Genomic DNA, 26970 nt, shown 5'->3' with positions numbered 1-26970 from the left:
CCCCGGGTGCCGGCGTGCGGGCGCAGCGAGACGACCTCCCACCCCGCTCCCCGCCGTCCCCTGGAGCCCTCGCCGCACTCACCGCGCTCGGAGCCCCGCGCTGCGGGCCGGGCCGCGCTCGGGCTCCGCCAGGCCCGCTCAGGCCCCGGTAGTGGCGGCGGTCCGGCCATTGTGCGGTGCATTGTGGGAGCCGCGCGAGCGGGCGCTCGGGCCGTGGAGGGGCGGTGCCGCGGGCTCTCTATGGTCCCGCCCGCCGGCGGGCTAGAGCGGCCGGGGCGGTGCGCGGGCGGCGCGCGGGGACCGCCGGGAGCGGGGCGGACGCTCGCGCCCCTCCTTTCCTCCCCTCCTCTTCTCCCTGGCGCGCGCAGGCTCTGGAGCCGACATGGGCGCCGCCGCGCGGGCGCTGCGGCCTCTGGCACTGCGTGCGTCTGTGCTGCTACTGCTTCTGCCTCTCCCCGGGCTGCCCACGGGCTCCTGGGACCCGGCCGGTTACCTGCTCTACTGCCCCTGCATGGGTAAGGCCTCCCGAGCTCTCTGCTCAAATGGAGAAACTGAGACCGGGAGAGCAGCCACTCCTCTGAGGCGCTCAGATTCCTTGACAGGTCCAGGAGAGATCCCCAGAGCGTTGCAGGGTCTGCGCTTCTCCCCTCTGCCCTATTTGCGAGGGCACAGAGGGCCACGGTATCCACCTTTCCATTTGATGGATGAGAAAACTGAGGCTGGGAGAGGTTATGTGATTTACTCGAGGTCTAAGCCAGCCTGGAGTTCAGTAAACGGAGTTAGTGGGGCAGGATCTGATGTCACTGATCCATGCTAGCTCCAAGCGATTTCTTTCATTCATTCAACAAATATTTATGGGATACCTTTTCTGTGCCAGGCTGTGTTCTCTGTTCTGAGAGTACGGATGTGATGAGACAAATAAACCCCAGCCCCTTTTAGAGCTGTATTTTAAATGGGGAAAATAGACAGTAGAAGATAAACGTGAAAAATAAGTAAGTACATGATTTTCTCAAAGATAATGAAAACTACAGTAAAATAAAAGAGATCAGGGTAAGGAAGAATCTAAGGGCCAGCGAAGAATGCAGTTTCAGTGGAATGAAGTATCACTGAAAAAGTAATTCCTTCTTAGAATCCTCCAATGGCCTCCAGGCTCCTGACCATGGCCCTTGGGCCGCTGCATTAATTGATCGACTGCTGTTCACCTCCACAACTCCCTTCTCTCCTAACCCTCCAGCTGCAGCCTTTCTTTTCCTCACACCCAGGTGTGTGAGGAATGCCCTCCGGTTCACTTTTGCCCTACCAACTCCTTCCTATCCTCCAGGTCTCAGCATAAATGTCACCAGAGAGGACTTGACTGATTTCTACCCAAGTAATCTCCTTACTAGTTTCCATCATCAAACCTTTTCCTTTCTTTCTTGAAATTTTAAAAAAGTCATCATTATGTATTTGTTTACATGTGTGGTATCTCCCCATCGGCACTGAGTGCCTTGAGGGGAGAGATCTTATCCATGCTTGCTCCTGTATCCTAGCATGGAGATCATGCTGGGGATAGCAAAAGTAATCAGATACAATCCTTCCACCTGAGGCATTCACAGGCTGAGAAAATGGCCAGTACGAAAAGCCAGGAAATGAGAAAAGACATTTGAGGAAAAGAATTGAAGAAACTCAAATCCAAGGGCTGGGATTGTGGCTCAGCGGTAGAGAGCTCGCCTAGCATGTGCAAGGCCCTGGGTTCGATCCTCAACACCACATAAAAAAAATAAAATACAATAAGATATTGTGTCCATCTACAACTAAAAAATAAATATTAAAAAAAGATAGAAACTCATATCCAAGTTGGGAGAGTGCAACTGGATGCGGGTTTGTGAATGGATCTTAGGGATAGGGGTAGTGTGAGAATTGTAGATTTATGTTGGGGGAAATAGCAGGGAATCTGGAGTTGCTGAGGCTTAAGGAGCAGAACCTATAGGGCCTTGAATGCCAGACTCAGGAGTCCAACTTGCTCTCCTTGGTATCCTGGCTCTCCCCACCCCTGGGTGCCCAATGTCCTTGATGTCTGAGGCCTCACCTTAGCCACAACATACCATTTCCAGGGCGCTTTGGGAACCAGGCTGATCACTTCTTGGGCTCCCTGGCATTTGCAAAGTTGTTGAACCGCACCTTGGCTGTACCTCCGTGGATTGAGTACCAGCATCACAAACCTCCCTTCACCAATGTGAGTACTTCCCACTGACCTTGGCCCTTGTCCACGCTTCCTCAGTCTTGCTGACTTCTGCTTGACCTCCAAGTCCTCTGGGCTTTACCTCCTACTCCTCTGAGTTTGTCTTACTCTCAGAACTCTTTTTCCCTGGAATAACAATGGCTAACATTTTTCCAGTCCCTGCTGTGTGCTGACTCTGTTCTGAGCACTGCATGAGGATTAGCTCATTTCTCCCACCTATCATCCTCATGAGGAAACTGGGGTTTAGAGAGGTTAGGTAACTTGCCCAAGGTCACACAGCTTATAGGAGTAGTAGACCTAGAATTTAAACCCATGTCTGTCTGACTTCAGAGTTTGAGACCTAAAGTTTCCATTTCTAGTCCTGATTGATTCCACCATCTGTGCATTCCCATTAGTAGGTGATGGGTGCAGGGCACAATAGTGTATGCCTATAATCCCAGTCTGAGATAGGAGAATGGTAAATTCAAGGCCAACCTCAGCAATTTAGCCAGACCCTGTCTCAAAATAAAAAAATGAAAGAGGCTGGAGATGTGACTCAATGGTTGAGTACCCCTGGGTTCAATCCCTAATACTGGAAAAAAAAAAAAAAAGATGGATATGATTATCAGTTTTGAAGAAGAAACTAAGGTTGCTGAGTTCAGTGGTGCATGCCTGTAATCCCAGCAGCTTTTCAAGCTGAGGCAGGAGGATTGCAAATTCAAAGCCAGTGTCAGCAACTTAACAAAGCCCTAAGCAACTTAACAAGACCCTGTCTCAAAAAATAAAAAAGGGCTGGGGATATGGCTTAGTGGTTAAATAACCCTGGGTTAAATCCCTAGTACATCTATAACTTGAAAAAAAAGAAAGAAAGAAACTGAGGCCAAGACCACAACCCCAAGTATTCTGGTTGCAGTGCTGCCTCTTATCCCATCAGGGGACTCCCTCAGCATGGTCTGCTTAGCATCCTCTGATTCCTGGCTTATCTTTGTGTCTTAATGACCCCATGTCTGCCTTTGTTCACACCATATCCCATGGGCCTGACAGTAGGAACTTAATTAGTATTTAATAAATTGACAAAAAACTTTAATAGATGTAAGAAATAACACTAAGTATATACAAAACACTACATTTTATTCATAAAGCCTTTTCTCTGCATAGATTGGTCTTTTGTTTTTTTATACCAGGAATTGAAACCAGGAGCACTAAACCACTGAGCCAGACCTTTGTATTTTATTTTTTATTTTGAGACAAGATCTCACTAAGTTACTTAGGGTCTTGCTAAGTTGCTGAGGCTGGCTTTGAACTTGTGATCCTCTTGCTTCAGCCTCCTGAGTCCCACAGGTTTTATTTTCCATTTTTCATACAGGAATTTGAGTTTCCATTTCCAGTCCTTTTCCACCCCTCTTACAAGTGATGGGGAATCACACCCAGGGCTTTGTGAATGTTAGGCAAGCATCCTACCATGGTGCTATAGCCAAGCCCTGGAGCGATTGAAATTAAAAGCCGGAGTATCTGAGACCAGAGCTTAGCTTATCCACTTAACTAATTGTGTGACCTGGGCAAGGTACCTTTTTGTACCTCAGTTTCCTCATTTTTTTTTTTTTTTTAAGTACCAGGGATTCAACTCAGGATGCTTAACCACTGAGCCACATCCCCAGCCCTTTTTATTATTATTTTTTTTAATTTTGAGACAGGGTCTCACTAAGATGCTTAGGGCCTCACTAAGTTGCTGAGGTTGTTTTTGAACTTACAATCCTCCTTCCTCAGCCTTCCGAGTTGTTGGGATTAAAGGCATGCATCACAGCCCAACCAGTTTCCTCTTCTTTAAAATAGCTTGGTAATAACTGTCCCTATATCCCGTGTAAGAACTGAATGGGTTAATGGTGGTACCATGCCTGGGATGTTGTCATCTGCCTCCTTCTTAGAGTCACCTGAGCTCCTCAATGCGAAGAACCTAGGACACAAGAAGTTCTCAGTTCTGGGACCTGTCAGCGTTCTCATTTTTTTTTTTTTTTTTTCTCACTCTTACCTTTAGATGTTGCCCATCCACCTCCCTCTAACTTGCTTGCTCTCTCCTTATGGTCTTGGCCAGTTGTGAGTCTCCACTTCCTTTATTTCTGTGGGTTACTCAACCTGCCCCAATTGGGCTTTCCTTCTCTGCTGTGACTGTTCTCACTGAGGTCACCAGGGACCTCAGAATTGCCAAATCCAGGGTTTATTTCTCAGTCTTCATCTCACCTGACTTCCTGTGAGTCTCTCTCCTTCCTGAACTTTCTTATTCCCTTGGCTTCCAGGACACCACTGATTCCTGCCACAGCCCTGACCTGTCAGCATTTCCCTCTTTGTGTTGTGCTGGGAGCACCTCTCTCTCCATCCACTGTTTAGTTGTTGGTGTGTGTCCTCTTTCTGTTTTCGAGCTCTGTGGGCTCAGATGAGTCACCTAGGTTCTGTATGCCCAGGTTTCTTTATAAATATACTGGAGATGGTAGAATTGATGAATAAATCCTTGTAAAGTGATGAGTATAATACCTGGCACTAAATCAACACTCAATAAGTAGTAGTTACTATTATTATCATTATTTGCTTTGCTATAAATTTCTGTTGACTCTTATGGCTTTCACTGTTTTCCATGTACCTATCCAATTTATGTATGGCTAACACTCTTTGATCACAAGCCTGAATTTCTGACTCCTAGACCCTTGAGTCTACTTGGATGTCCTTCAGATATCTCAGATCACAGCCCGAACTGAACTTGGCATCTTTCCCCACAAACCTGTCACTGACTGTAATCCCAGCCTTATTTTATGCCACGCCATTCACCTGGATGCCAAGCTAGGAACCTAAAGGTTCCCCTTTGTGCCTCTCCTTACGTACATACATACAACCCCTGTTTCACCTTCCTTTGCATCTTGACCTGTCTGAGCTGCTCCATCTCTCACTTAAATGTGTGGAAGCTGCCCAGTGAGTGCATGCTGAATGATACTTGAACAAAGAAAAAGACCATTGCAGTAACCTCCTAATTCCTCTCTCCTCTGCCACCAGAATGATCTTTCAATATTTTTTGTGCTAAAAAAATCCTTCAGCTTGGGTCTGGGGTTGTGACTCAGAGGTAGAGCGCTCACCTAGCATGCATGAGGCACTGAGTTCGATCCTCAGCACCACATAAAAATAAAATAAAGGTATTGTGTCTGCCTATAACTAAAAAATGAATATTAAAAAAATCCTTTAGCTATACTATTATTGCTAATAGCTAAGGTGTCTAAAATCTATTCATTGGAACTCCAATTTCCAGTCTTAGAAGGGTGCCATAGTTGAATCAGTTTGGGAAATATTCTTAATTCCTTATCCCCCAAAACTTTCAGATTCACAATGCACATTAGCGTGTTTAAGGCCCTAAAAAGACCTGCTGCAATAAAGAAGCAACTTAAAATAGCATTTCCTTGGCTTCGTTAGCTCTGGAGCTCCTTTATGCAGAACCTTTTATCCATCTGAACTAGTGCAACATGTTTAGGAAACCCTGACCAATAGGATGAAGTTCAAGTTTTATTCCATGGTGTTTAATTTTTTTTTAATCTAAAAAGAATACAAAGATGAATACAACTATCACTCATATATCACTGCTAAAAGTGATCATTAATACTGTCTCCTTTTTGCTTCACTTTTTCTTTTTGTTAATAAAAGAAATGAAGCATTGCAGATAAAGTTGGTGTAGGACAACTTTTCTTGGCCTCTGTTCGAATCCCAGTCCCTCTCCCCACCCCCAGAGGCAGCCACTCCATAGATTCAGTGTATTGGGTGTAATTTCTGTGCTCTTCCCTATTCTTCCACTGTATCATTGAGCATCCTTGTACTCAACTCCAGTGAAAAGTGAAAGAACTTCTCCAGGGCAAATACCTAACAGTAGAAGGAACATTTTAATTGTATTGAATTAAAATGCTGACAGCTTGCATCCCAAAGTGGTTTGTCCAAAATATACAGGTCAGCTGCCAGCCATGTGTGAGAGTGCCTAACTCCCACATCCTTTGTAACATTAGTGTTAGCATTTAAATGTTTTGCTGGCCTCCTGGGCGAGAAGTGATGTCTCTTCATAACTGTAATTTGCATTTTCCTAATTATTGGTGAGGTTGCACATCAGTTGAGAGTATTGGCTATTTGGGTTTCCTTTGCTGTGAGTTATTCACCTCTATCCTTTGCCCATTATTTGTCATATAGATCAGCTGTCATTTTTTAGCACGAGGGATACTACTATTCACTTTTGAATTTGCAGATTTAATCCCCCATTTTGTCTCTGTCCTGACTTTAGTGTTCTTTTTCTCAGTGCTAAGGATCAAACCCCGGGCTTCACACATGCTCAGCAAGTACTCTACTATTGAGCTATGTCTTGAGCCTATTTTGGTGTCTTTTAACAAAAGTTTTTCATTGTCACGTAATCTGCAGTGTCTGGAATTAGGAGTGTATGGTTTTAGTTAATGTCTCTAAACTGGAACACTGAGGTAGGACCTTTGCCCCTCCTTTTCCCGTAGCTCCATGTGTCCTACCAGAAGTACTTCAAGCTGGAGCCCCTCCAGGCTTACCATCGGGTCATCAGCCTGGAGGACTTCATGGAGAAGCTGGCTCCCACCCACTGGCCCCCCGAGAAGCGGGTGGCATACTGCTTTGAGGTGGCAGCACAGCGAAGCCCTGATAAGAAGACATGCCCCATGAAGGTGGGTCCTGTGAGCCTGGGGGCCCTTTCTTTTCTTTATCTTTTTTTTCAAGTTATAGATGGACACAATATCTTTATTTATTTATTTGTTTATTTATTTTATGTGGTGCTGAGAATTGAACCCAGTGACTCACACATGCTAGGCAAGTGCTCCACCACTGAGCCCCAGCCCCAGCCCCTTGGGGGCCCTTTCTGCCTGTTCTATGTCCACTGGACTCCTGAGATTGTGTAGTAGCACGTTATGTAGGGGAGGGTCCCAGAAGGGCTTAGAATAGAAGATGGAGATTTAGGTTTATTTTTGGCATTTATCAGCAGTGTCACCTTGTCCAGAATTTGCTTCTTTGAGCCTTAATTTCTTCCTACAAAATAGCAATGCTAGGTCTGGGGTTGTAGCTCACTGGTAGGTAGAACACTTGCTTAGCACATATGAGGCACTGGGTTCAATTCTCAGCACTGCATATAAATAAATAAAATAAAGGTCCATTGACAACAACAACAAAAAAAAAACAGCCAAATGAGGAAACTTAAAAAAAAAAAAAATGGAAATGCTAGTCTCTGTTCCTTCTTTCTCAGAAAATGTCAAGACAACCAAGTATAAGAATGCTTGTGAAGTATAAGGTGCCACATCAATAATAATAACTAATCCTCATTATGTCAGATGCCGTACTAAGAGCTTTGTGCATATTAATTCATTTAATCTCAAACTGCTCCATGAAGAAAGTACTAATGATATCCCCATTACATAGACAGGATGTTGAATATGGCAAAGAGGTTCAAAATTTTGCTCAAAGTCACACAGCAGATGTGGTAGTGCTGGGATTCAGCCCCAGATAGTTTGGCTTCTTTGTCCATCCTCTTAACTTGAAGACTTTTCTGCCTCTCAGAAGGTAGATGAGAAGTGCCATATTTTATTAGTAGAAATTTGCAAATTTCTGGCACTTTGGGAATAAAATAATCCCCAAATCTATCATTCAGTATGGATGCTGCAGTTTGGGGAGAGTGGTTAGCAGAACCATAAAATTTGAGAAAGGAGATCTAGCTTGCAGCTCCCAGCAATGCCCTCACATGCTGTGTGATATTGGGCATGTGTCTTACTTTCTCTGAGCCTTGGATTCCATGTTGGAAAACAAGGGTGGTCTATTAGCCAGTCTTGAAAGTCTACTGAAGCTCTAGTCCATGGATCCAATCCCAAGGTCTGTTCCTCCCTGGGCCCACCAGTTCTTCAGGGGTGGTGGAACTTGACTTGTGAATGGGAAAGACTATCAAACACTAGAGAATATTTCCTACTGGAAACTGGAATGGAAACCAAGCAACTCTTTTCAGCCCTCAGCCCAGGGAGCCATCCTAAGAGGGTATTTCATCCTGAGTCAGAGCACCCAGGGTTCCCCTACAGTTCCTTAGCCCCAACCCTGGATGGTCTTTCCTTCGTCTCCCAAGTGAGTCTTCCATCACTTTTTTCTTACAGGAAGGAAACCCCTTTGGCCCATTCTGGGATCAGTTTCATGTGAGTTTCAATAAGTCGGAACTTTTTACAGGCATTTCCTTCAGCGCTTCCTACAAAGAACAATGGATTCAGAGGTACTTTGAGGGACAGCAGTGGTGGGGTCAGGGAGGGACATGGGGCTCACGGGCATCCAGCACTCCTAACCCTCTCCCCTCTACCCCACCCTGATGTGTGAGATGAAAGGTGTAGGCACTCTGTCTGTTGAACTTGTGATTCTGTGTGATCTGTTCCCATCTCAAAGCCTGACACGGTGGGACATTGACCTGCCACAAGTTGAGCAAGAGTTTATTGGCTGATAAGGGATGTCATAAAAAGAACATTGTGCAGTCACATGCATCTCGATTTCCTCCTCCGGGCGTGAGAATCACTCCCCTGTGCCTTCCTCTTCACAAGGTGAAAATTGGAAACAGCTCTTAGAGAACAGCTTCAGGTGCAGACTGAGAAGTGATGTCATCCAGATAATTACTGGATGTGCTTTATTAATTGTATGCCAGTAGGCCCTATTAAGAAAAAATAGGTTAGCAGGGCACAGGCAGAGGCTGTGAAATATTTATAGAGCGTTTGTCATGTGTGAGTCAGTACTTAGAGGCCACAGGTAATGTGTAAAAATGAAGGGGCAGCAGTGGTGGGGTCAGGGAGGGACATGGGGCTCATGGGCATCCAGCACTCCCAACCCTCTCCCCTCTACCCCCACCCTGGGGAGCTGTAATCTAGTCCTGGTGATGATAACTCACATAGGGTACGGACTGTGGCATGGCAGGAAAGAGCCTGGTCTTAGCAGTCAGGCTGGTTAGGAGATGAGAGGAACATATGAATTCAGGCATAGTCATAGCACTTGGCATTCAGTAGGCCAGAGGTAGACAGATGTAGAAAACAAGCACAGGCTCAGGAGTAAGACAATCCAAAGCTCTGACACAGCTCAGCCTCCTTCTCAGGAATCTCTGGAAAAGCCACTCCAGCTCTCTGGCTCCAATTTCTTCCTTGGGTTAGTGGAAAGAGTAGTAACAGTATCTTCTCCTACCACAGAAAATGCGTAGCAAAAATGCATAGCATATAATAAGTGGCCAGCCAAAGTTAGCTCTCACGTGCCTTTTTTATATGAGATTTTATAAGATGGCTATTATCAGTCCCCCCACTTTTTAAAATTTTTAGTGTTAGGGATCGAACACAGGACCTCACGTATGCTAGGCAAACATACTGCTACTGAGCTACAGATCCCCAGCCCTCAATTTCCATTTTACAGGTCCGAACTGGCTTGATGAAGTTAAATAATGTGCTCAAGGTCATAGACCTGTTGCGTAGGCTTCTAGGATCTGTATGTAAAAATTTTCCTCCATTGTGGGGATTGAACTTGGGGAACTCTGCCATTGAACTACATCCCCAGCCCTTTTTATTTTGAGGAATTTGAGGGTGCTGCTTGAGATTGAATCCAGGAGTATTTAACCACTGAGCAACATTACTTTTTTATTTTGAGAAGAGGTCTCACAAATTTGCTTAGATCCTTTCTACATTGCTGAGGCTGACCTTGAACTTGCAATCCTCTTGCCTCAGCCTCCTGAGTTGCTGGGATTACAAGCAAGTGCCACCACACCCGGCTTGAAGCAGAGTCTTGCTAAATTGCCTAGGCTGGCCTTGAATTTGGGATGATCCTCCTGGCTTAGCCTCTTGAGTTTCTGGGATTATAGGCATGTGTCACTGAGCCTGGCTGTGTATATAAGTCTTAAAGAAATAATAAGAGCTAATATTTATTTCATGCTTAAAATGTGCCAGGTACTGTTCTTAAGTCTTCAAATGTATTGACTTGGGTTTAATCTTTCCATGAGTCTACAGGATATATTGTCATCTGTGCTTTACACATAAAGAAATGGAAGCAGAGAGGAGTGAAATTACTTGCCTGAGGTCACAAAGGTTGAAGTAGCAGACTCCCTGGTAACTTGCTTTCTGTCTTTACAGATTCACCTATTTGCCAGGTGTGGGGTGCATGCCTATAATCCCAGCAGTTCAGGAGGCTGACAGGAGGATTGCAAATTCAAAGCCAGCTCAGCAACAGTGAGGCACTAAGCAACTCAGTGAGACTTTGTCTTTAAATAAAATACAAAATTGGGCTGGGGATGTAGCTCAGTGAGTGAGTGCCCTTAGGTTCAATCCCTGGTACCAACCAAACAAATAAAAAAATCACCTATTCTGTGAACCTGTTATAGGTAGAATCATTCAGTATTTGTCTTTTTGTGTCTGGTTTATTTCATGTAGAAAAACGTCTCCAAGGTTCATCAGTATTGTGGCACATGTCAGAACCTCAGTCTTTTTAAGACTGAGTAGTATTGCTTGCATGTATATAACACATTTTGCATGTCCATTCTTCTCTCTCTCTTTTTTTTTTTTTTTTTTAAACCAGGGATCGAACTCAGTGGTGCTTCACTAGGCCACATCTTAGTGTCTTTTTTTTTTACTTTGAGATAGGGTCTCAGTAAGTTACCTAGTACCTTGCTAAGTTACTGAGACCTACTATTTTTTTCTTTAATATTTTATTTTAGTTGGACACAGTACCTTAATTTTATTTTAATGAGTGCTGAGGATCGAACCCAGCACCCCGCACGTGCTAGGCGAGTGCTCTACTGCTGAGCCACAACTGAGGCTTCCTTTGAACTTGCAATCCTCCTGCCTCAGGCTCCTGAGCCTCTGGGATTACAGGCGTGCACCACGGTGCCTGGCTCCATTCATCTCTTGATGGACTCTTGTGTTCTCTGGGTGGTGTTTGCATGTGGTTCTCTTATGGCTGCAGTCAGCCGCCATGACTCAAGTCATCTGAAGACTTGATTCAGTTACGTGGCCACATCTCACTCGTGACTGGTGATGATGCTGGGTATTACCAGGGAGATCAGCTGGGACCATCCACAGCCTGTGTATACATGATCTCTCCTGTGGCCTGAGGTTTTACAGCATGAGAACTAGTTTCTGAGAGGGAGCATTCAGGCAGTGTCCCAAGAGACAGAAAGTAGAAACTGCTGGCTCCCTAATGCCTGGCCTGGCAACCTGCACAGTGTCACTGCTGTGAAATTGTGAGGAACATAGAACTCACCTATGGGAGGAGATTCAAAGTTTTGATGGCCATTTTTTTCTTGAATGTTATTTTGCTCATTTGTTTTATTTGTTTTGAGATGGTATCTTAGTGTCTTGTGTCTCACTATATTGTCCAGGCTGGTTTTGGACTCTTGGGCTCAAGTGATCCTCCCACTTCAGCCTCCTGAGTACCTGGGACTATAGCTGCACACCACCATGCCTGGTTTTGATGGCTATCTTTATTCTGCCACACAAGAGCCAGGCACGGTGGTACATGCTTGTAATCCCAGCAACTCAGGAGACTGAGACAGGCGAATCTCAAGTTCAAGGCCAGCTGAAGCATTTTAGTAAAACCCTCAGCAACTTAGTGAGATCCTGTCTCAAAATAAAAAATAAAATGGGCTGGGGATGTAGCTCAGCAGTAAGGTACTCCTGGGATCAATCCCCTGTATAATTGATAAAGAAATAGATAGACAGATAGATGGATGAACTGCCACATAAGAAAGCAGGGGCCAGACTGTACAGTGCTTTATAGGCCTTTGTGAGGCAAACTGTTAGGAGCCTGTGGATGATCAGTTTTACAAGTGGGTGAGAGAGTATTTTATTTTAACTATTTTGTAAGCAGACGCTTGCTGTAAAAAAAAAAAAAAAAAAAATTGTCCTTGAGGATGGAAGGTAGAGTGTAGAGTAGAACCCAAGGGTGCAGCTATGCCTGGACTCATTATATGACTGGGCAGCTGTTGCCCTTTTCTGGCCTCAGTGCTCCATCTATAAAAGGAAGGGGTGAGCAAGATCAGTCCCCACCAAGTAGATCAGTGGTTTCCAAACAATCCTCAGAGTTCCTGAGAACTGCCTGCAGAGCCATTGTGGGGACCAGAAGGGTCCCCCAGAGACCAATTTGGAAGGGCTCAGTTCCTCCTGTCCACTACCTTCAACCAGTACTTAACTCTCTTGTATATCAGGCCTCCAAATAAAGTAAAAGTACTTTGTGGGCCACAGATTTAAGGCATATTGAACTTAAGTTAGGGTACATGTAACCGAAAACCCAAAAATAACTGCAGACTAACATAGAGTTTACTGTTCTTAAGTAAATGAGGTATTGGAATGTGCAGTCCAGGGCAGGGTGGCACTTCCATAGTGGCATCAGGAATAAGGCTCCTGTCTTTCTACTCGTTTGTCCTACTAGCTTTTTTTTTTTTTTTCAATATTTATTTTTCAGTTTTTGGTCGACACGCATCTTTATTTTATTTTTTATGTGGTGCTGAGGATTGAACGCAGCGCCCTGCGCATGCCAGGCTAGCACGCTACCGTTTGAGCCAAATCCCCAGCCCTGTCCTATTAGCTTTTATCCGCAGTATGACCTCCTGGGCCAAGATGAGAGATGAAGCTCTGGCCATCACACATCATATTCCAGGCAACTTGGAGGTCAAAAGGGGCAGAAGAAAGGCAAAGCCCTGCCCTCCTCCCAACCCCACCAAAGAGGGACTGTGTTACCTGTGTTGGCTTTGAACTCTTAAGATCAAGCAATCCTCTTGCCTCAGCCTCTTGAGTAGCTGGGACTACATGCCTGCACCATTGCATCCAGATAGCCTCGCCTTTTTAAGGAGCCTTCCTAAAAATTCATTGTAACTCTTTTGTTTACATCTCACTGACTAGTGCAAAGACCCATAAGCCATCCCTCGCTGCAAGAAATTTGGAGAAATGTCTTTATTTTGAGCTTCCAAGTATCTAGCTGAAAGTTGGATTATAGGAAAAGAAGACAGATAATTCTCTCCCACCAAGTGATTTCTGAGGTTCTTTTCAGCTCTGCTGGTTCTGAGTCTATGAATACCAGAGCAGAGCTTTAATTCAGCAGGTATTTATTGTACATTTCCTGTTGGGAGGCTATGGGCCACCGTGTTGAACCGTTCTTATAAAGATACATAATATGTCATTCTCCCAGCCTGCACCCTCCCCAAGAGGACATAAACAGGTGAAATCAGACTGAGACCTGAAGGATGAGAGGGAGCCAGCTTTGCAAAGAGCTGGAAAGAAGGTAGTCCTTTCTGGCAGGGACATCAAAAGCAAGGCCCTGATATTCTTTTTTTTTTTTTTAAGAGAGAGAGAAAGAGAACCCCAATATTTTTTTTTTTAAGCCAGGCGAGTGTGCCACTGCTTGAGCCACATCCCCAGCCCTTGGCCCTGACATTCTAATGTCCCTGTGTCCTCTGCACTCAGCATGATGTCCAGCCACAAAGGTATGCTGAATGGATGCTGTGCAGAGAGGAACCCCGACCTGTTGGAGAATCTTAGCAACATGGGTGAAGTAGTGAAGTGAGCCCTAGAGCCAGCTGCCTTCTGCTGGATAGTGACCAGGCTAAGGGCTGACCTAGGGCCAATAATCAGGGGGCATGGCATGTGGAATGGTCAAATTTTCTTTCTAGTCAAGACCTTACTTCCTGCTTGCTTTCCTGACAACATCCTCTGACCTCAGAGCAAATAATCAAATCAGTCTTAGCTTCTTGCTGCATGTTGGGTCAGAGCTGATATTGTCCCACTTGGGCAACTCTGTGCTGGTCCAGGTAGAGGGGTCAGACATTCAAGGGTTAGTTGCAGGATCTTCCCAAGAGATCGGGGACAGCTCAAATTGTGATTTTATCCTAATGATCCAGGCCCCTGGAAGATTAGAAAATGCTTGCTTTCCTTTCAAAGTTCTTTGAGGTGGGGGCTGGGGTTGTGGCTCAGTGGTAGAGCGCTCACCTAACATGTGCGAGGCCCTGGGTTCGATCCTCAGCACCATATAAAAATAAATAAATAAAATAAAGATATTGTGTCCAACTACAACTAAAAAATAAATATTAAAAAAAAATCTTTATGGTGACATCTGAAAGGAGTTTAGCTAAAATCCTGACCCTCAGATATTAATCTGAGGACCTAATATGGGCCAGGACTTTAGCTAGTATATTAATATTAATATATTCCTCCTTCAACTCCTGACAGCCTGACTTGGTCTTTCTAATAAGATCACCGACTCTCTCATTCATTCATTCATTCATTCATTCAGAAAGTATTTATGGCAACTACTGTGTGTTGAGGCCTGTGCTAGGGCCTGAGAATCAGAAGAATAAGTCACAAACTCAAATGTTGAGATGCTCATTGGACTGGGTGGGGAGAAGGGAGTGAAGTCTTAGGAGTTAAGAACATAGGTTTTGAAGGAGGTTGTTTAGACTCAAATCCCAGCTCCACCAATTCTTAGCTATTTGACTTTTGCACGTTATATAACCTCTTTGTGCCTCAGTTTCCTCATCTGCCAAAGAAAAAATAGTAAAACTTACCTCACAGGGCTGTTATGGAAATTTCATGAGCAATTAGAACATGGCCTATTACTTAATAAGACGCAGTAAGGCCCTAAAAAGGTCTGGGAGTTGGGCATGTAGCTCAGTGGTAGAGCACTTGCCTAGCATGTGCAAAGCCCTGGGTTCCATCTCAGGACTGCAAAATAAAGGGGGTGGGGGGAGTAGGGCTGGTGATGTAGCTCAGTGAACCCCTTGGTTCAGTCCTCAGTACCACACACACACACACACAAAAGACAGCCTTATGAAGTAGGAACTGTTATCAGCTCTATTACAGATAAGGAAACTAAGTCATGGGTAGGAAGATAGATAGATAAGTATAATCAGGCATAATAACACATTATCTTCTGGGAAGGGAGGGAAAGGGAAATGTGTTAGGATAGGGCTTTTGTTTAGGTGGGTATTTTTTTAATCTGAAGCAAAGCAAAGTTTTAGTTTCTGTTGATATAGGTCATAGGTATGTGGATTGCTATTTTCTGTATTTGCTTTAAGGTTTGAAATATTTCAATTTTATTTGAAGATTTTGTTGAGGTAATTGTAGATTCACATGCAGTTGTATGAAATAATATAGAGGTCTCATGTACCCTTTCCTCTTTTCCTCAGTGATAACATCTTATAAAATTATGGTGCAAGCCAGGTACAGTGGTGCATGCCTGTAATCCCAGCGGCTTGGGAGGCTGAGACAGGAAGATTGTGAGTTCAAAGCCAGCCTCAGCAAAAGCGAGGCATTAAGCAACTCGGTGAGACCCTGTCTCTAAATAAAATACAAAATGGTGCAGTGGTTGAGAGCCCCTGACTTCAGTCCTTGATAACAAAAAAAAAAAAACAAAAACTGGAGTGCAGGATACTGACATTGATAACAATCCACCTCTCTTACTTAGATTTCCTGTTTTACTTGTACTCACCTCTGTGTGTGTGTGGTCTGTGCAATTTTATCCCGTGTGTAGGTTCATATTATCCACCACCACAGTTAAGATACTGACTGGTTCCATCACCGCAAGGATCCTTGTATTGTCAACTTATAACCACGCCTACCTCCCCAAACACACACCATCACTAACCCCTGGCAACCGCTAATCTCTTCTGTTTTGGTTCTCTACTCTGTTTTGTCATTTCATTATTATATCAATGAAATCATATAGTGTGTTACCTTTGGGATTGGCTCTTTTCACTTGGGATAATTCCCTTGGAGAGCCATCCAAGTTGTCGCCTGTGTTGATAGTTGACACCTTTTTATTGCAGTAGTATTCCATGGTACAGATGTGCCAGTTTGTTGAACCATTTACTTGTTGATCGACATCTGGGTGGTTTCCAGTTTGGGACTGTTATAAATAAAGCTGCTGTGAATATTAGTGTAGAGGTTCGTGTATGAAAATAAGCTTTTATTTCCTTGTCATAAATGCCAAAGAGTGCCATTGCTGGGTCCTGTGGTAATTGCATGTCTAGTTTTATAAGAAACTAACTGCCAAACTATTTTCCAGAGTGGCTGTGCCTATTTCCTAATGTTAAGAAAAGGGTTTTGCTGGCAGAGGCAGGTAGTCCAGGAAGATGAAGCAGTATATAAAGATCTGGAGTTTGAAAATGTGCTGTCAGCTCATGGAACAGCAAGCTGTCTCATGTGGCTGGGATGGAGTCTGGGTTTAGCTGAGGAGGGAACATAGGTTGCTCCTCATTCAGTCAGTCAGCATGTGCTTACTAAGCTCTTATCTTTGCCAGGTGCTCTGCAAAGCGCATCAGAGGCACTGTCTCCACAGGCCTGGGTCCAACAGAAAAGACAGATGTGAAAAATTGCAAAACACATATGGTGTAAATGGGGAAAGAGAGCCCTGGGAGGTTGTGATGGGGACATCTGGGACCTTTTGTACATCCCATGAGGGCAGGGACCATGCCTCTCTTTCTGGGTCTCAACACATAGTAAGCAATCAATAAGTATTTGAAAAGTGTTGAATGAATGATCTAATCCAGTGTACACAGTCCCTGTGAGTGTGACCCAGTCGTTGCCTCTGTAAGCAGCTGCACGTCTCAGTCCCGCCGTGTGGGTAAAAGGGCAAAGGCTTGGTCCAGACACCCCACCCTGGAGTGAATTACTGCACCACAGATTGGAAGCCAGCATGACATATAAAAGGCTGGAATGCTCTACTGTAAATTTTTAATTGTTAAACAAGCAAAGAGGGTTGTAAATTCCGTGCGGCGGGACAGTATTGCATATTGTGCCTATTGCCACCACTGTAGTTTCTTATCAACCCGTTGGGATTTCACAACCTCTTGTGCTTCTTGCATGGTACGGGGCCTCCGCAGGGTCTCTGGGGCATGGTGCAATACCATCTTTTTCTCCGTGGGGGTGATAGGCAGGCTCTCTGTGCACTTTCTGTCTGACTTTTCCTCATCCCGTCTAGATTTTCAGCAAAGGAACATCCTGTGCTCGCCCTGCCAGGGGCCCCAGCCCAGTTCCCTGTCCTGGAGGAACACAGGTCACTCCAGAAGTACGTGGTGTGGTCAGATGAGATGGTGAAGATGGGAGAGGCCCAGATCCGTGCCCACCTCATCCGGCCCTATGTGGGCATTCATCTGCGCATTGGCTCTGACTGGGTAACTTCCCCTTCCCTTCCCTGGCTCACTTAACATGTGCCTGAGCTGAGCAGCCATATCTATAGGAATTGACCCCAAGTCCGAGCCAGGGCAGAGAGAGCTCACTTGACCAAGTCTATGGAATTGTGTCCCATGATCCCGCTACAGCACCCATCAGAAGTGTGACTCTGGAGCAGTCTAGAGCCAGCTCTCATTTTAACAGCTGCCGTTTGTATCCTTGTTTTGTTGATGGATAAACTGAAGTATCAAGCCAGAGTCCAGGTCAGGAGCAGGTTGAGAGACCCTCACCTAGGGGTCCTCTGTCCCCATGGGGTGGTTAGCTAGTGGACTCCTTGTTGAAAAACAGCTATGGACTTGGTGCAGAGGGGGGCTCCCAGGAAATGAAGATGTCATCCTCCCAGAATTTGGAGGCTGCTTAAATGTACGGAAACTCATCAAATTACCCTCCATGTGAAAATCACAGAACCAGTATTGACAGTCTGCTTAAATTTACATAAAGAGATACGATATATAGATATGTTAGAAGTGCTCATTGTTGAAAATTGAAAAATACCAAAACGTGTAGGAATTATATTAAAACTCATTCTTTTTCAGTTGATGAGGTAATCTCACTTACCACTAGTCTCTCTCCCTGACCTGCTTCCACAAGGAAAAGGAGCCAGGCCAGAATTTTTTTTTTTTTTTTTGTAGTTGTAGATGGACAGCATGCCTTTATTTTCTTTGCTTATTTTTGTATGTGGTGCTAAGGATAGAACCCAGTGCCTCACCCATGCTAGGCAAGTGCTCTGCCACTGAGCCACAGTCCTAGCCCTGGGGCCAGAATATTTTATGAGTGGTTTCAGCCAAACATTCAAGGAACAGCTCCTGTCTGTGCTTTCCTAGAATGTAAAATGATAAAAAAGATAAAAGATGCTTTTTTTTTTAAGCTAGCATAACACTAATACCAAATTCAGATAAGATCAACTTGGAAAATTATAGGCATTCTCACTAATCAACATAGGTGCACATATTCTAAGTAAAATATCAGCAGGTAAAGCCAAGTAACATACAAATAAAATCTATCCCAGGAATGCGATGAAATTGCTGAGATAGGAGGATTGTGAGTTCAAAACCAGCCTCACCAAAAGCGGTAAAATGTTGGTTTTAACACCCAAAGAAAAAAAAATCATGATGATCTCAGTGGAGGATAATAAAGCATTTGATAAAAGAAAGTCAACACTCATTCATGATTAAAAACAAAAACTCATAACCAGCCAAGAATAGAATGGACGGACCCACCTTAACTTGATAAAGGCTATCTCTGGAATCCACAGCAAACATTGTTACCTCCTGACAGCTATCAGAAGTGTTTCCACTGAAGTAAGGAATCAGATAAACCTGTCCCTTATCAACACCACTCTTCACAATTCTACCCCATGTCCCTTAAGACTAAGAAAAAAGTTTTTACAACACCAGGATCCCACCATTCAGAAATAATCACTGTTATTCCCATGATTCATTTCCCTCTTCCCTTCATGCTTTTAAAAAACAGTTGGGGGGCTGGGGGTGTAGCTTAGTGGTCCAGCATGTGCTCAGCATGCACAAGGCCCTGAGTCCATTCTCAGCCCGCATACCAAAAAATGTGCAGCTGGGCTCCTCCTGCTTGTCCTTTTCTACTTACCAATTCTTGCTGCTGTCTAACTCTGCCCCCACCCCTCCTACAGAAGAACGCATGCGCCATGCTGAAGGACGGTACTGCAGGCTCGCACTTCATGGCCTCTCCACAGTGTGTGGGCTACAGCCGCAGTACAGCGGCCCCCCTGACCATGACCATGTGCCTGCCGGACCTGAAGGAAATCAGGCGGGCCGTGAAGCTCTGGGTGAGCGCGCTGAACGCCCGGTCAGTCTACATTGCCACTGACTCTGAGAGTTATGTGCCCGAGATCCAGCAGCTTTTCAAAGAGAAGGTATGCATGGGCCCCGAGGGAGTGTGGCAAGAGGGAATGGGGGAAAGTGCCAGCCTGTCCCCCTGCTGCCATGTTGTGCTTCATGTTCTCCCCCCACCAGCCTCTTGCCTAAACACTCATTCCTCTCCATTCCTACCCTTCCCTCCAACCCCAGCTTGAACATCTCCTCTGCAGATTCTTTCCCTCTTGTAGCTTGTGGGTTCTTGCTGGGAGTATTCATGGCACTTTCTAGACTGTCTGAGACTAGTGTGGAAATGTGTTGTATTTCTTTCTAGGAATTGTGGATTTCTTGAAGGCTGAGCTGAACCCTACTCTTGTATTCCCCAATATCTTTGATCTCTGGGGGCTGAGACCCTGCCTTATTGCCACCAGTATCTAGAACATAGAGTGGGTCCTGGGAAGAGATCCAGGACAGCAGAGGGGTTAAAGGCATAGACTCTGGAGCCAAAGAATTGGATTTAACTCACTGAGCAGCCTCACAAGCATTATTTGACCTCTCTGAGTTTCTGTTTCCGAATCTATAAAATAGGACTGATAGCACCTGTCTCATAGGACAAATGTAAAGATCAGGTAGAAGGAAAAAGTTTCCCACTACAAAATAAGTACTTAATATAGTTGGCTATTGCCAGATGCAGTGGCACACCATCAGAATCCCCACTACTCAGGAAGCAGGAGGAGTCCAAGTGTGAAGCCAGCCTGAGCAACCTAGTGAGACTCTGTCACAAAATAAAACAAAAATAAAAAGGGGCTGGGGATGTGGCTCAGTGGTAAAGCACTTGCCTAACTTGCATGAAGCCCTGGGTTCAACCCCCGATACCACCAAAAAGTGATGATAATAATAATAAAGTTAGCTCTCATTAATAATAGAAAATAGTTGGTTGATAAATAAAGGAAAGCTATTTTGTGCTTAGTGAATGTTGAAGGAAGCTGTTTATATTTAAGGAAATATGTGCATAAGTAGCAGAATGTGTCTGGTAAATGCCTGCTGTAGCAGTGAAGAGTCTGGTCATGGGAAAGTATGGATCGGTAAAATAGCTGAATTATAGTAAACATTCAATAAGACGTTAACTGGGGGGCTGGGGTTGCGGCTCAGTGGTAGAGCACTTGCCTAGCACACGTGAGGTACTGGGTTTGATCCCCAGAGCCACATAAAAAAAAATTAATAAACAAATAAGGGTATTGTGTCCATCTACAATTAAAAGTATTTTTAAAATAAAAAAATAAGACGTTAAATGAACGAAAACAGTAAATGCTGGGTAGACCCTAAGAGGCAGATGTTGGGAGCCATGGGCTTTCTTTGAGCAGGCTCCTTTTTTTACCATGACACCGACAGGAAGTTCTAGCCGTGGAGGAAGTGCTGGGTCAGTACATTTTGTTCTCCTAGCCCCCTTTTAACAGAAGATCAGAGCTGGGAGACATTAGGCGTCCTCTCACCCTGCCCCTCTGTTTTGTGGCTGAGGAAACCCAAGTCCCAAGAAGGGACAGAATTTACCCAAGAGGTCCCAGAGCTAATTATAGCAGCCATGACACAGAATGGGTAAGTTTCAGGTGTAGGTGGAATTGTTCGGGGGATTTTGGCCATGATTAAACTGGTATTATTTCTTTGCTACAATCCCCATAGTGAGATGATGGCTTTTGTTACATCAAAAATCTCAGTGGAACAGCAAAGCACTTTCAGCCCATCTCAGCCCACACCCCCTCGCCTCTGTACTAAGTTGAAGCATTTGGAGAGTCCCAGGGAGTTTTTTGTGAGCTTTAGAGTTGATGCGTTTGTTGCGCCTTGAGCCTTTTGCTGTTTTCTATTTCTGGTTCCTGTGCCAGTCTTCTCATTTCTTCCCCACTCCTCAGCCCTCTTCTCCATGGGCTCAGATCCTTGTCTTGCTTCTGACTTAATCTTTGCCCTCCATTAAGCTGGGCCAGTGCTCAGGCAGGGATACTGATGTTAAGATGTGCTCCTGCCCTCCAGGGCTCACAATTTAGACCCAGGTAGAGAACTGTATGTGGGGTGGGGGGTGCTGGTGGGTGGGCATTTCCTTCTATCATTTGTCCATTCAACAGATGTTTACTGAGGTAGGCTGTGGCTGGGCCTGGCCAGCACAGCAGTGGAAAGCCAGCTGACACAGCTCCGGCCCTAGTCAGGTGCAGGACACAATATCAATCAGAGAATCACTAAGGAATGAAAGTCACAAACTGAGATATGTGCTCCAAAGCAGAGCCAAGGGGTTCTGTAAGAGCCCAGAGTAAATGGCCCTGGCCCATGGGGAGAGCTTCCCCAGGGAGCTGCCACTTGAGCTGAGAAGTAAAGGGTAAGTAGAAGCTAATACCCTGGCCTTGCACAGTGGCCTATAACCCCCGCTTCTCAGGAGGCTGTGTCTCAGACAGGAGGATCAAAATATTAAGACCAGCCTGGGCAACTTGGCAAGACCCTGACTCAAAAAGGACTGGGGACGCTGGGGATATAGCTCCATTGGCAGAGTGCTTACCTCGCATGCACAAGGCCCTGGGTTCAATCCCCAGCACCACCAAAAAAAAAAAAAAAAGGACAAGGGAGGTAATTCAGTGGTAAGCATTCCTGAGTTCAGTTCCTAATACTAGAAGAGAAAAAAAGAGGGTATACCCCAGACAGAGAAAGGTCCTTAGAAGGGGAGGGAGGGAGCCTGGCTGGCTGCTGGCTGCTAGATTTCAAGGGATGTCAGGGACAGTCTGAAAGGTGATCTGAGTACAGTGATGTGGGGCACCTTTGTGAAAGGCAATAGGGCACCTATTATGTGGGGAAGGGCAGGGGCAGGGGCATCTTTAAAATTTCCTCCAGCTGTTCTGTGATGAGCAGGTCAGGAGAGGCAGTGAGGGGCAGTGAGGAGGCTGTTGTAGTGGATCAAGCAGCGGATGGTCATGGCTGGGCTGAGCATGGGGCAGCTCCTCACAGGAAGGATCCGTCTTTGGGGAGAATCTTGGGCATAGATTGAACAGAACTTGGGGCTTGGAGTTAGTATGTGGAGAGAGGCATCCACGCAGCAGAGCTGAATGGGTGGGCACTGTCTTCTTGGAGCCAGGATTTGGTGAGGGAAGCCCATCAGGCCAGGACTTCATGAGGAAGGCAGAATATGAGCTGAGCCTTGAGAGTTTGCTCAGGGTTTTCTTTTCCCTCTTTTGATGCTGGAGATGGAAGCTCGGGCCTTGGGCATGCTAAGCACACACTCCACAGAGCTCCCAGCCCTGGTGAGGAAAAGGGCGTTCTGGGCAGAGGCACCCAGAGTGGGGCATTCCGAGCCGAGGCTGGAGGGCCTGGAGGAGGACACAGGCACCTAGAAGGCAGCTGGGCTGCACTCCTCTCACACCGACCCCAGGTCTTCATCCTCTCCATTCCTCCTTTTCTTTGCAACCTCAGTCCTAGGGAAGGCGGTTGAGCCTGTGGCTGGCAGCCACCAGATTGATACTCTCTGCCTTCCTTCTGCAGGTGAAGGTGGTGAGTCTGCAGCCCGAGGTGGCCCAGATCGACCTGTACATCCTCAGCAGAGCTGACCACTTTATTGGCAACTGTGTCTCCTCCTTCACTGCCTTTGTGAAGCGGGAGCGAGACCTCCAGGGAAAGCAGTCGTCCTTCTTCGGCATGGACAGGCCCCCTCAGCTGCGGGATGAATTCTGATCCTGGCTGGAGAATGTCACCAGTCACAGCTGATCCTTTCAGCCAGGCCTGGCAGCCAGAGGTGCTCTCAGGACTGCAAGCTCCTCTTCTTGCCTGCCAGAGCTGGAGAACCGTATCAGGGAGGCATCTCCCGCCTCTGTGTTTCCCCATTCTCTGGGAATTTCTCACAAAGGTAGAGCAGTCAAACCTCTCTCCTTTGTTCTCCCTGGGATGAGCAGCCTGGGAAGCTGAGAGATTTTTTTATAGAAGGGGATTTTTATAGTTTTGATACAAGGTCATGGCCACCCTAGGACTCTCCTTTATTTTTAAAAGTCAGTGAAATCCATTAGCATAGATACCTAAAGTGACCTTAACAGCAAGTGGATGGATCCAGGGCTGGGGTGGGTCTTTTGGCCACTTTTCCAAGTATCCCCCAAAGTGGCCCTCAGACCCATCTCCACTGCCCAACCAGAGCCAGTGTCATCCCCACCTCCTAGGCCATGTCCAGGATTGGGGTGTGTGTATGCTCCTCTATCAGAAACACTGCAAATGGGAGTAAACAGTCAGGCACTCTGCAGTGCTCTGGGGGCTGCTGCCTCTCACCCAGCACGTTCCCGGCTCAGAGCGCACCAGCAAGCCTGATGATCATGGTATTTCTCTCATAATTGATGGTTGGTGGCTACTGCAAACCTGGCACCATGGGGACCTCAGTGCATCACTGGGGTCAGGGCTCGTGGGCCTAACAGGATCCTCTGAAGGCTGCCCTCTCAAAGGGCCTGTGGGTAGAATTTGGGTTGATGTCCAAAGCTTGTTCTTCCCCTGACCCCCGCCCTGTGGCTTGGGAGCTCTCACACAAAGCCTTCACAAAGGAGCATCTGGCACATAGAAGGTGCCCAGGATCCAGAAACCATTGGAATTCCCAGTTTAGAAGCAACCTTTGCCCCTTCCCATTGAATGTAATCTCTGCCCAAGCCATGAGATGCAAGGGGTTATGGTCATGAGGTTCTTTGTCTCTAGAGGCTGCGCTTTCCACAGTACATGACTCCTGAGAGCCTGTGATTTTTTTGACCTCGTAGTTCTAAAATGCCACAGCAACACCTGTGGCCTCTGATCCTGGATAGGTGGCCCAGAGCTCCATGCAGGGGCTTCTCCCCTGATTGCCTTTAGGTCCTGGGCACACTGGGTCAGGGGTCAGAGATTACAGGAGGATCTCTAACACCCAAGTCAGCATTTGCTGTGTAGAATTGCTGCCTGACTTTACAGAAGGCTTTTGTAGTTTTCCCTCCTGGAAAAACAGTCAAGTGTTTTAAACCCTGGTAAATGGCGTATCTTTCCAGACTTGCTCTCAAGCCTCACCCAGAGGAAAGGGTGCAGACAAGGGAGCCTGTGCACGCTCGGCCTCCAGCAGGTTGTTGAGATGCCGTGGCTTGCTGGCCAGTTCCGTTTCTGACTCTGCTGTTCATTCTCATCTGCTGTTCACAGCCTCACACCAGGCACAGCTCTAGAGTCAGCTAGAGTGGGCCATCCAGATCCGCAGATGGGTGTCAGCAGTAATCTGACTGGTGCTCTGGAGGCAAAGGTGCTGGAGCCCTTGGCCGTCTCAGCTCTGGCCTTTGGGCACTTGCTTTATTCTTTGACCCAGGTTCCTACCCTGTGAAAAAATGGTAAAATCAACGGGTTGTTGAGAGGCTCAGATCAGTTAAAGCATATATGCATGAGAGACACTGAACTTGAGAGATGCGGGGGCACACATAGCTTTGGATTAACTGGGCTGCTTCTCGTGCACACCTCCTCCGTGCCAGGCAGCATGCTTGCCAAGTGCTTTATGGGCATTCTCCTGTTTAGTTCCCATCCCAGCCCTGGGAAGTAAGAACTAGTACTATCCCTGTCTTTCTGGATAAGGGAAAAAAATGAACGCTCAGAGAATTCTCATTATTTCTCCAATGCTGCACAGCTGGTGGCATTAAGCCAAAATTTGACCCCTAGAGCCAGTTCTGTTAGCCACCAACATGTTCCACTGCCGTCGGTTCACAAATGCACTTTACCCTGTGTGTGCCGTGGGGACCTCTGCTGGAAAAGATCAGCCACTTTGATTTCCAATGGGCACTTACTGCGGATTTGCCAGGTCACCCAAGAAACAAAGTCCATGTGAAGTCGACAGGTTCCTCTGGTAGTTATTTAGTTTGACATTCTCATTCATCATGTTTTCTGAGCACCCACTATGTTCCAGGCCCTGTGCTAGGAACAATGGTGCAGCGAGAAACCAACATAGTCTTTTTTCTCAAAGAATTTGCATTCAAGAAAGTAGAAGACATAGTGAGCATATTGGGAGATATTGGTAAGTGCTATGAAGAAAAATAAAGGATTTAGGGGTGCAGTGGGAAAGATGTTTTAGACAAGAATAGCTGACAAAGGAGGGGAGGCACACAGGTGTCCAGATACCTGGAGGCAGCATATTCCCAGCAGAGGAAATGGCATGTATCAAGGCCCTGTAGGGACACAGGCTCCTGAAGAGCCACGAGGAGGAGGTCAGTAGGTGTAGCTGAGTGGCTGCAGCAATCCAGTGCCACTCCCATAGCCAGAGGTCTGCACCTTGGCCTGGACTTGGCTTTAATTGGAGAGATAAGAGCCTCTGCAGGCTTGGAGACAGAAGAGGATACGATCTGATCTACACTCTTGAAGGTCCCTTGGAACTGGCATGGGGAGGGGAAGGGTGAAAGCAGAGACTGGTGTGGGCCTGGGTCCCGGGTGCAGGGGAGAGGCGAGGGGCTCTTCCCCCCTGAACTGGAACCCCAGCACCCTCTTCTCCCAGGAGGCAAAGGCCATTGCATTGAAGGAGGTAGGAAATGGTCAGATTCTGAATGTATAAAATTATTTTTTATAATTCAGTTTTTGAAGAAATGAATCTGCATAGTTTTAATCATGCAATATATACAATTTAATGTCTTTTTTTTACTCAATAGTATATCATATTTTCCCTGTTCATAGCCTGAATAAATTAATTATATCAACTTCCATTGAGAGGTTCTCCATAGTTCACCATTTCCTTTTTTTTTTAATTTATTTTTTAGTTGTAGTTGGACACAATATCTTTATTTTGTTTGTTTATTTTTATGTGGTCCTGAGGATCGAACTCAGGGCTTCACACGTGCTAAGTGAGCACTCTACTGCTGAGCCACAATCCCAGCCCAAGTTCACCATTTTCCTATTATGAGACCTTAATATGTTCCCAGTTTCTCACTATTGGAATTTGAAAAATATTTTTATTTGTAAAGATTTTTCTTTATTTGAAATATGTGTTAAGGTGCAGGGCATAGTGGCATATACCTAAAATCTTGTGACTTGGGAGGCTGAGGCAGGAAGATCTCAAGTTCTAGGCCAGTTTGGGCAACTCAGACCCTGTCTCGAAATTAAAAATCAATGGAGGTGTAGCTCAGTAGTATGGTACCCATGGGGTTGATCCCCAGTACCACACACAAAGATAAATAAAAATATTTATTGTGGGAAAATTCACATACACACAAACATTGTGAGTGATAAACTGAACTCACATTTTTAATAATTACCAATATTTTACCAGTCTGATTCCATCACTCTCCCATTCCCAAATCTGCTTGTTTACTGGAGTCTTTTAAAAGTTACCTGTGTGTTTTGAGGGACAGGCCAGCAGGATTTGCTCACACTGAGGGCAGATGAGGAGATAGAGGATCCCTGGCTGCTGGAGAGTTTAGGGCCCAAACCACAGGGAGCTTCCCTGACTTGCAGAGTGACCTCAAGGCAGATTTTCTTACTCCCATACCTCACTTCCACATTACAGGTGCTACTGCAGTGTCCAGAGCTTCCTTGGAGTGCTGCTGGATAAGGCAAATTCCAAGAGCCACCCTTGCCTGAAGAATCCAAGTGACTGGTGGGTAGTGTCCAGGAATCTGCATTTTTTTTTTTTTTTTTTTTTTTTTTTTTGGGCAAGCACCTATAGGTGGGTTTAATGCCAGTGGCTCAGGGCCTCTTA

The 26970-nt window shown here is 45.7% G+C and overlaps 2 protein-coding genes across 4 annotated transcripts in view; one reads left to right on the top strand and one right to left on the bottom strand.

Moving 5' to 3' along the window:
- Plagl2 (PLAG1 like zinc finger 2) overlaps nt 1–235 on the bottom strand; it is a 13572-nt gene extending 13337 nt beyond the window's left edge. Inside the window, exon 1 of the mRNA XM_015481764.2 lies at nt 83–235. The gene's annotated coding sequence lies outside the window, so the exon portion shown is untranslated. The remainder of the gene's footprint in view (nt 1–82) is intronic.
- A 65-nt stretch (nt 236–300) lies between these two features.
- Nucleotides 301–25978, top strand: Pofut1 (protein O-fucosyltransferase 1). Of its 3 annotated transcripts, XM_015481750.2 has the most exons (7): nt 309–515; nt 2094–2215; nt 6724–6906; nt 8371–8483; nt 17198–17390; nt 19094–19336; nt 22794–25978. In XM_015481750.2, the coding sequence occupies exons 1-7, from the start codon at nt 383–385 to the stop codon at nt 22980–22982; spliced, it is 1176 nt and encodes a 391-aa protein (XP_015337236.1). In that variant the 5' UTR covers nt 309–382; the 3' UTR covers nt 22983–25978. The 3 variants fall into 3 exon arrangements, with proteins under 3 accessions (XP_048667083.1, XP_015337241.1, XP_015337236.1); XM_015481755.2 differs by lacking the exon at nt 6724–6906 and having other exon boundaries at nt 307–515; XM_048811126.1 differs by lacking the exons at nt 17198–17390; nt 19094–19336; nt 22794–25978 and adding an exon at nt 10363–10477 and having other exon boundaries at nt 301–515.
- The last annotated feature ends 992 nt before the right edge of the window (nt 25979–26970 follow it).

Source organism: Marmota marmota, unplaced genomic scaffold, assembly GCF_001458135.2.
Source record: "Marmota marmota marmota unplaced genomic scaffold, marMar, whole genome shotgun sequence".
Classification (NCBI taxonomy): Eukaryota; Metazoa; Chordata; class Mammalia; order Rodentia; family Sciuridae; genus Marmota; species Marmota marmota.
This window is presented reverse-complemented; position numbering and strand designations above follow the sequence as displayed.

Coding starts and splice junctions, on each gene's coding strand:
- Pofut1 (XM_015481750.2), top strand. CDS start 383: ATGGGCGCCGCCGCGCGGGCGCTGCGGCCTCTGGCACTGCGTGCGTCT. Junction 8,484..17,197: donor AAAGAACAATGGATTCAGAG/GTACTTTGAGGG, acceptor CATCCCGTCTAG/ATTTTCAGCAAAGGAACATC. Junction 19,337..22,793: donor AGCAGCTTTTCAAAGAGAAG/GTATGCATGGGC, acceptor TTCCTTCTGCAG/GTGAAGGTGGTGAGTCTGCA.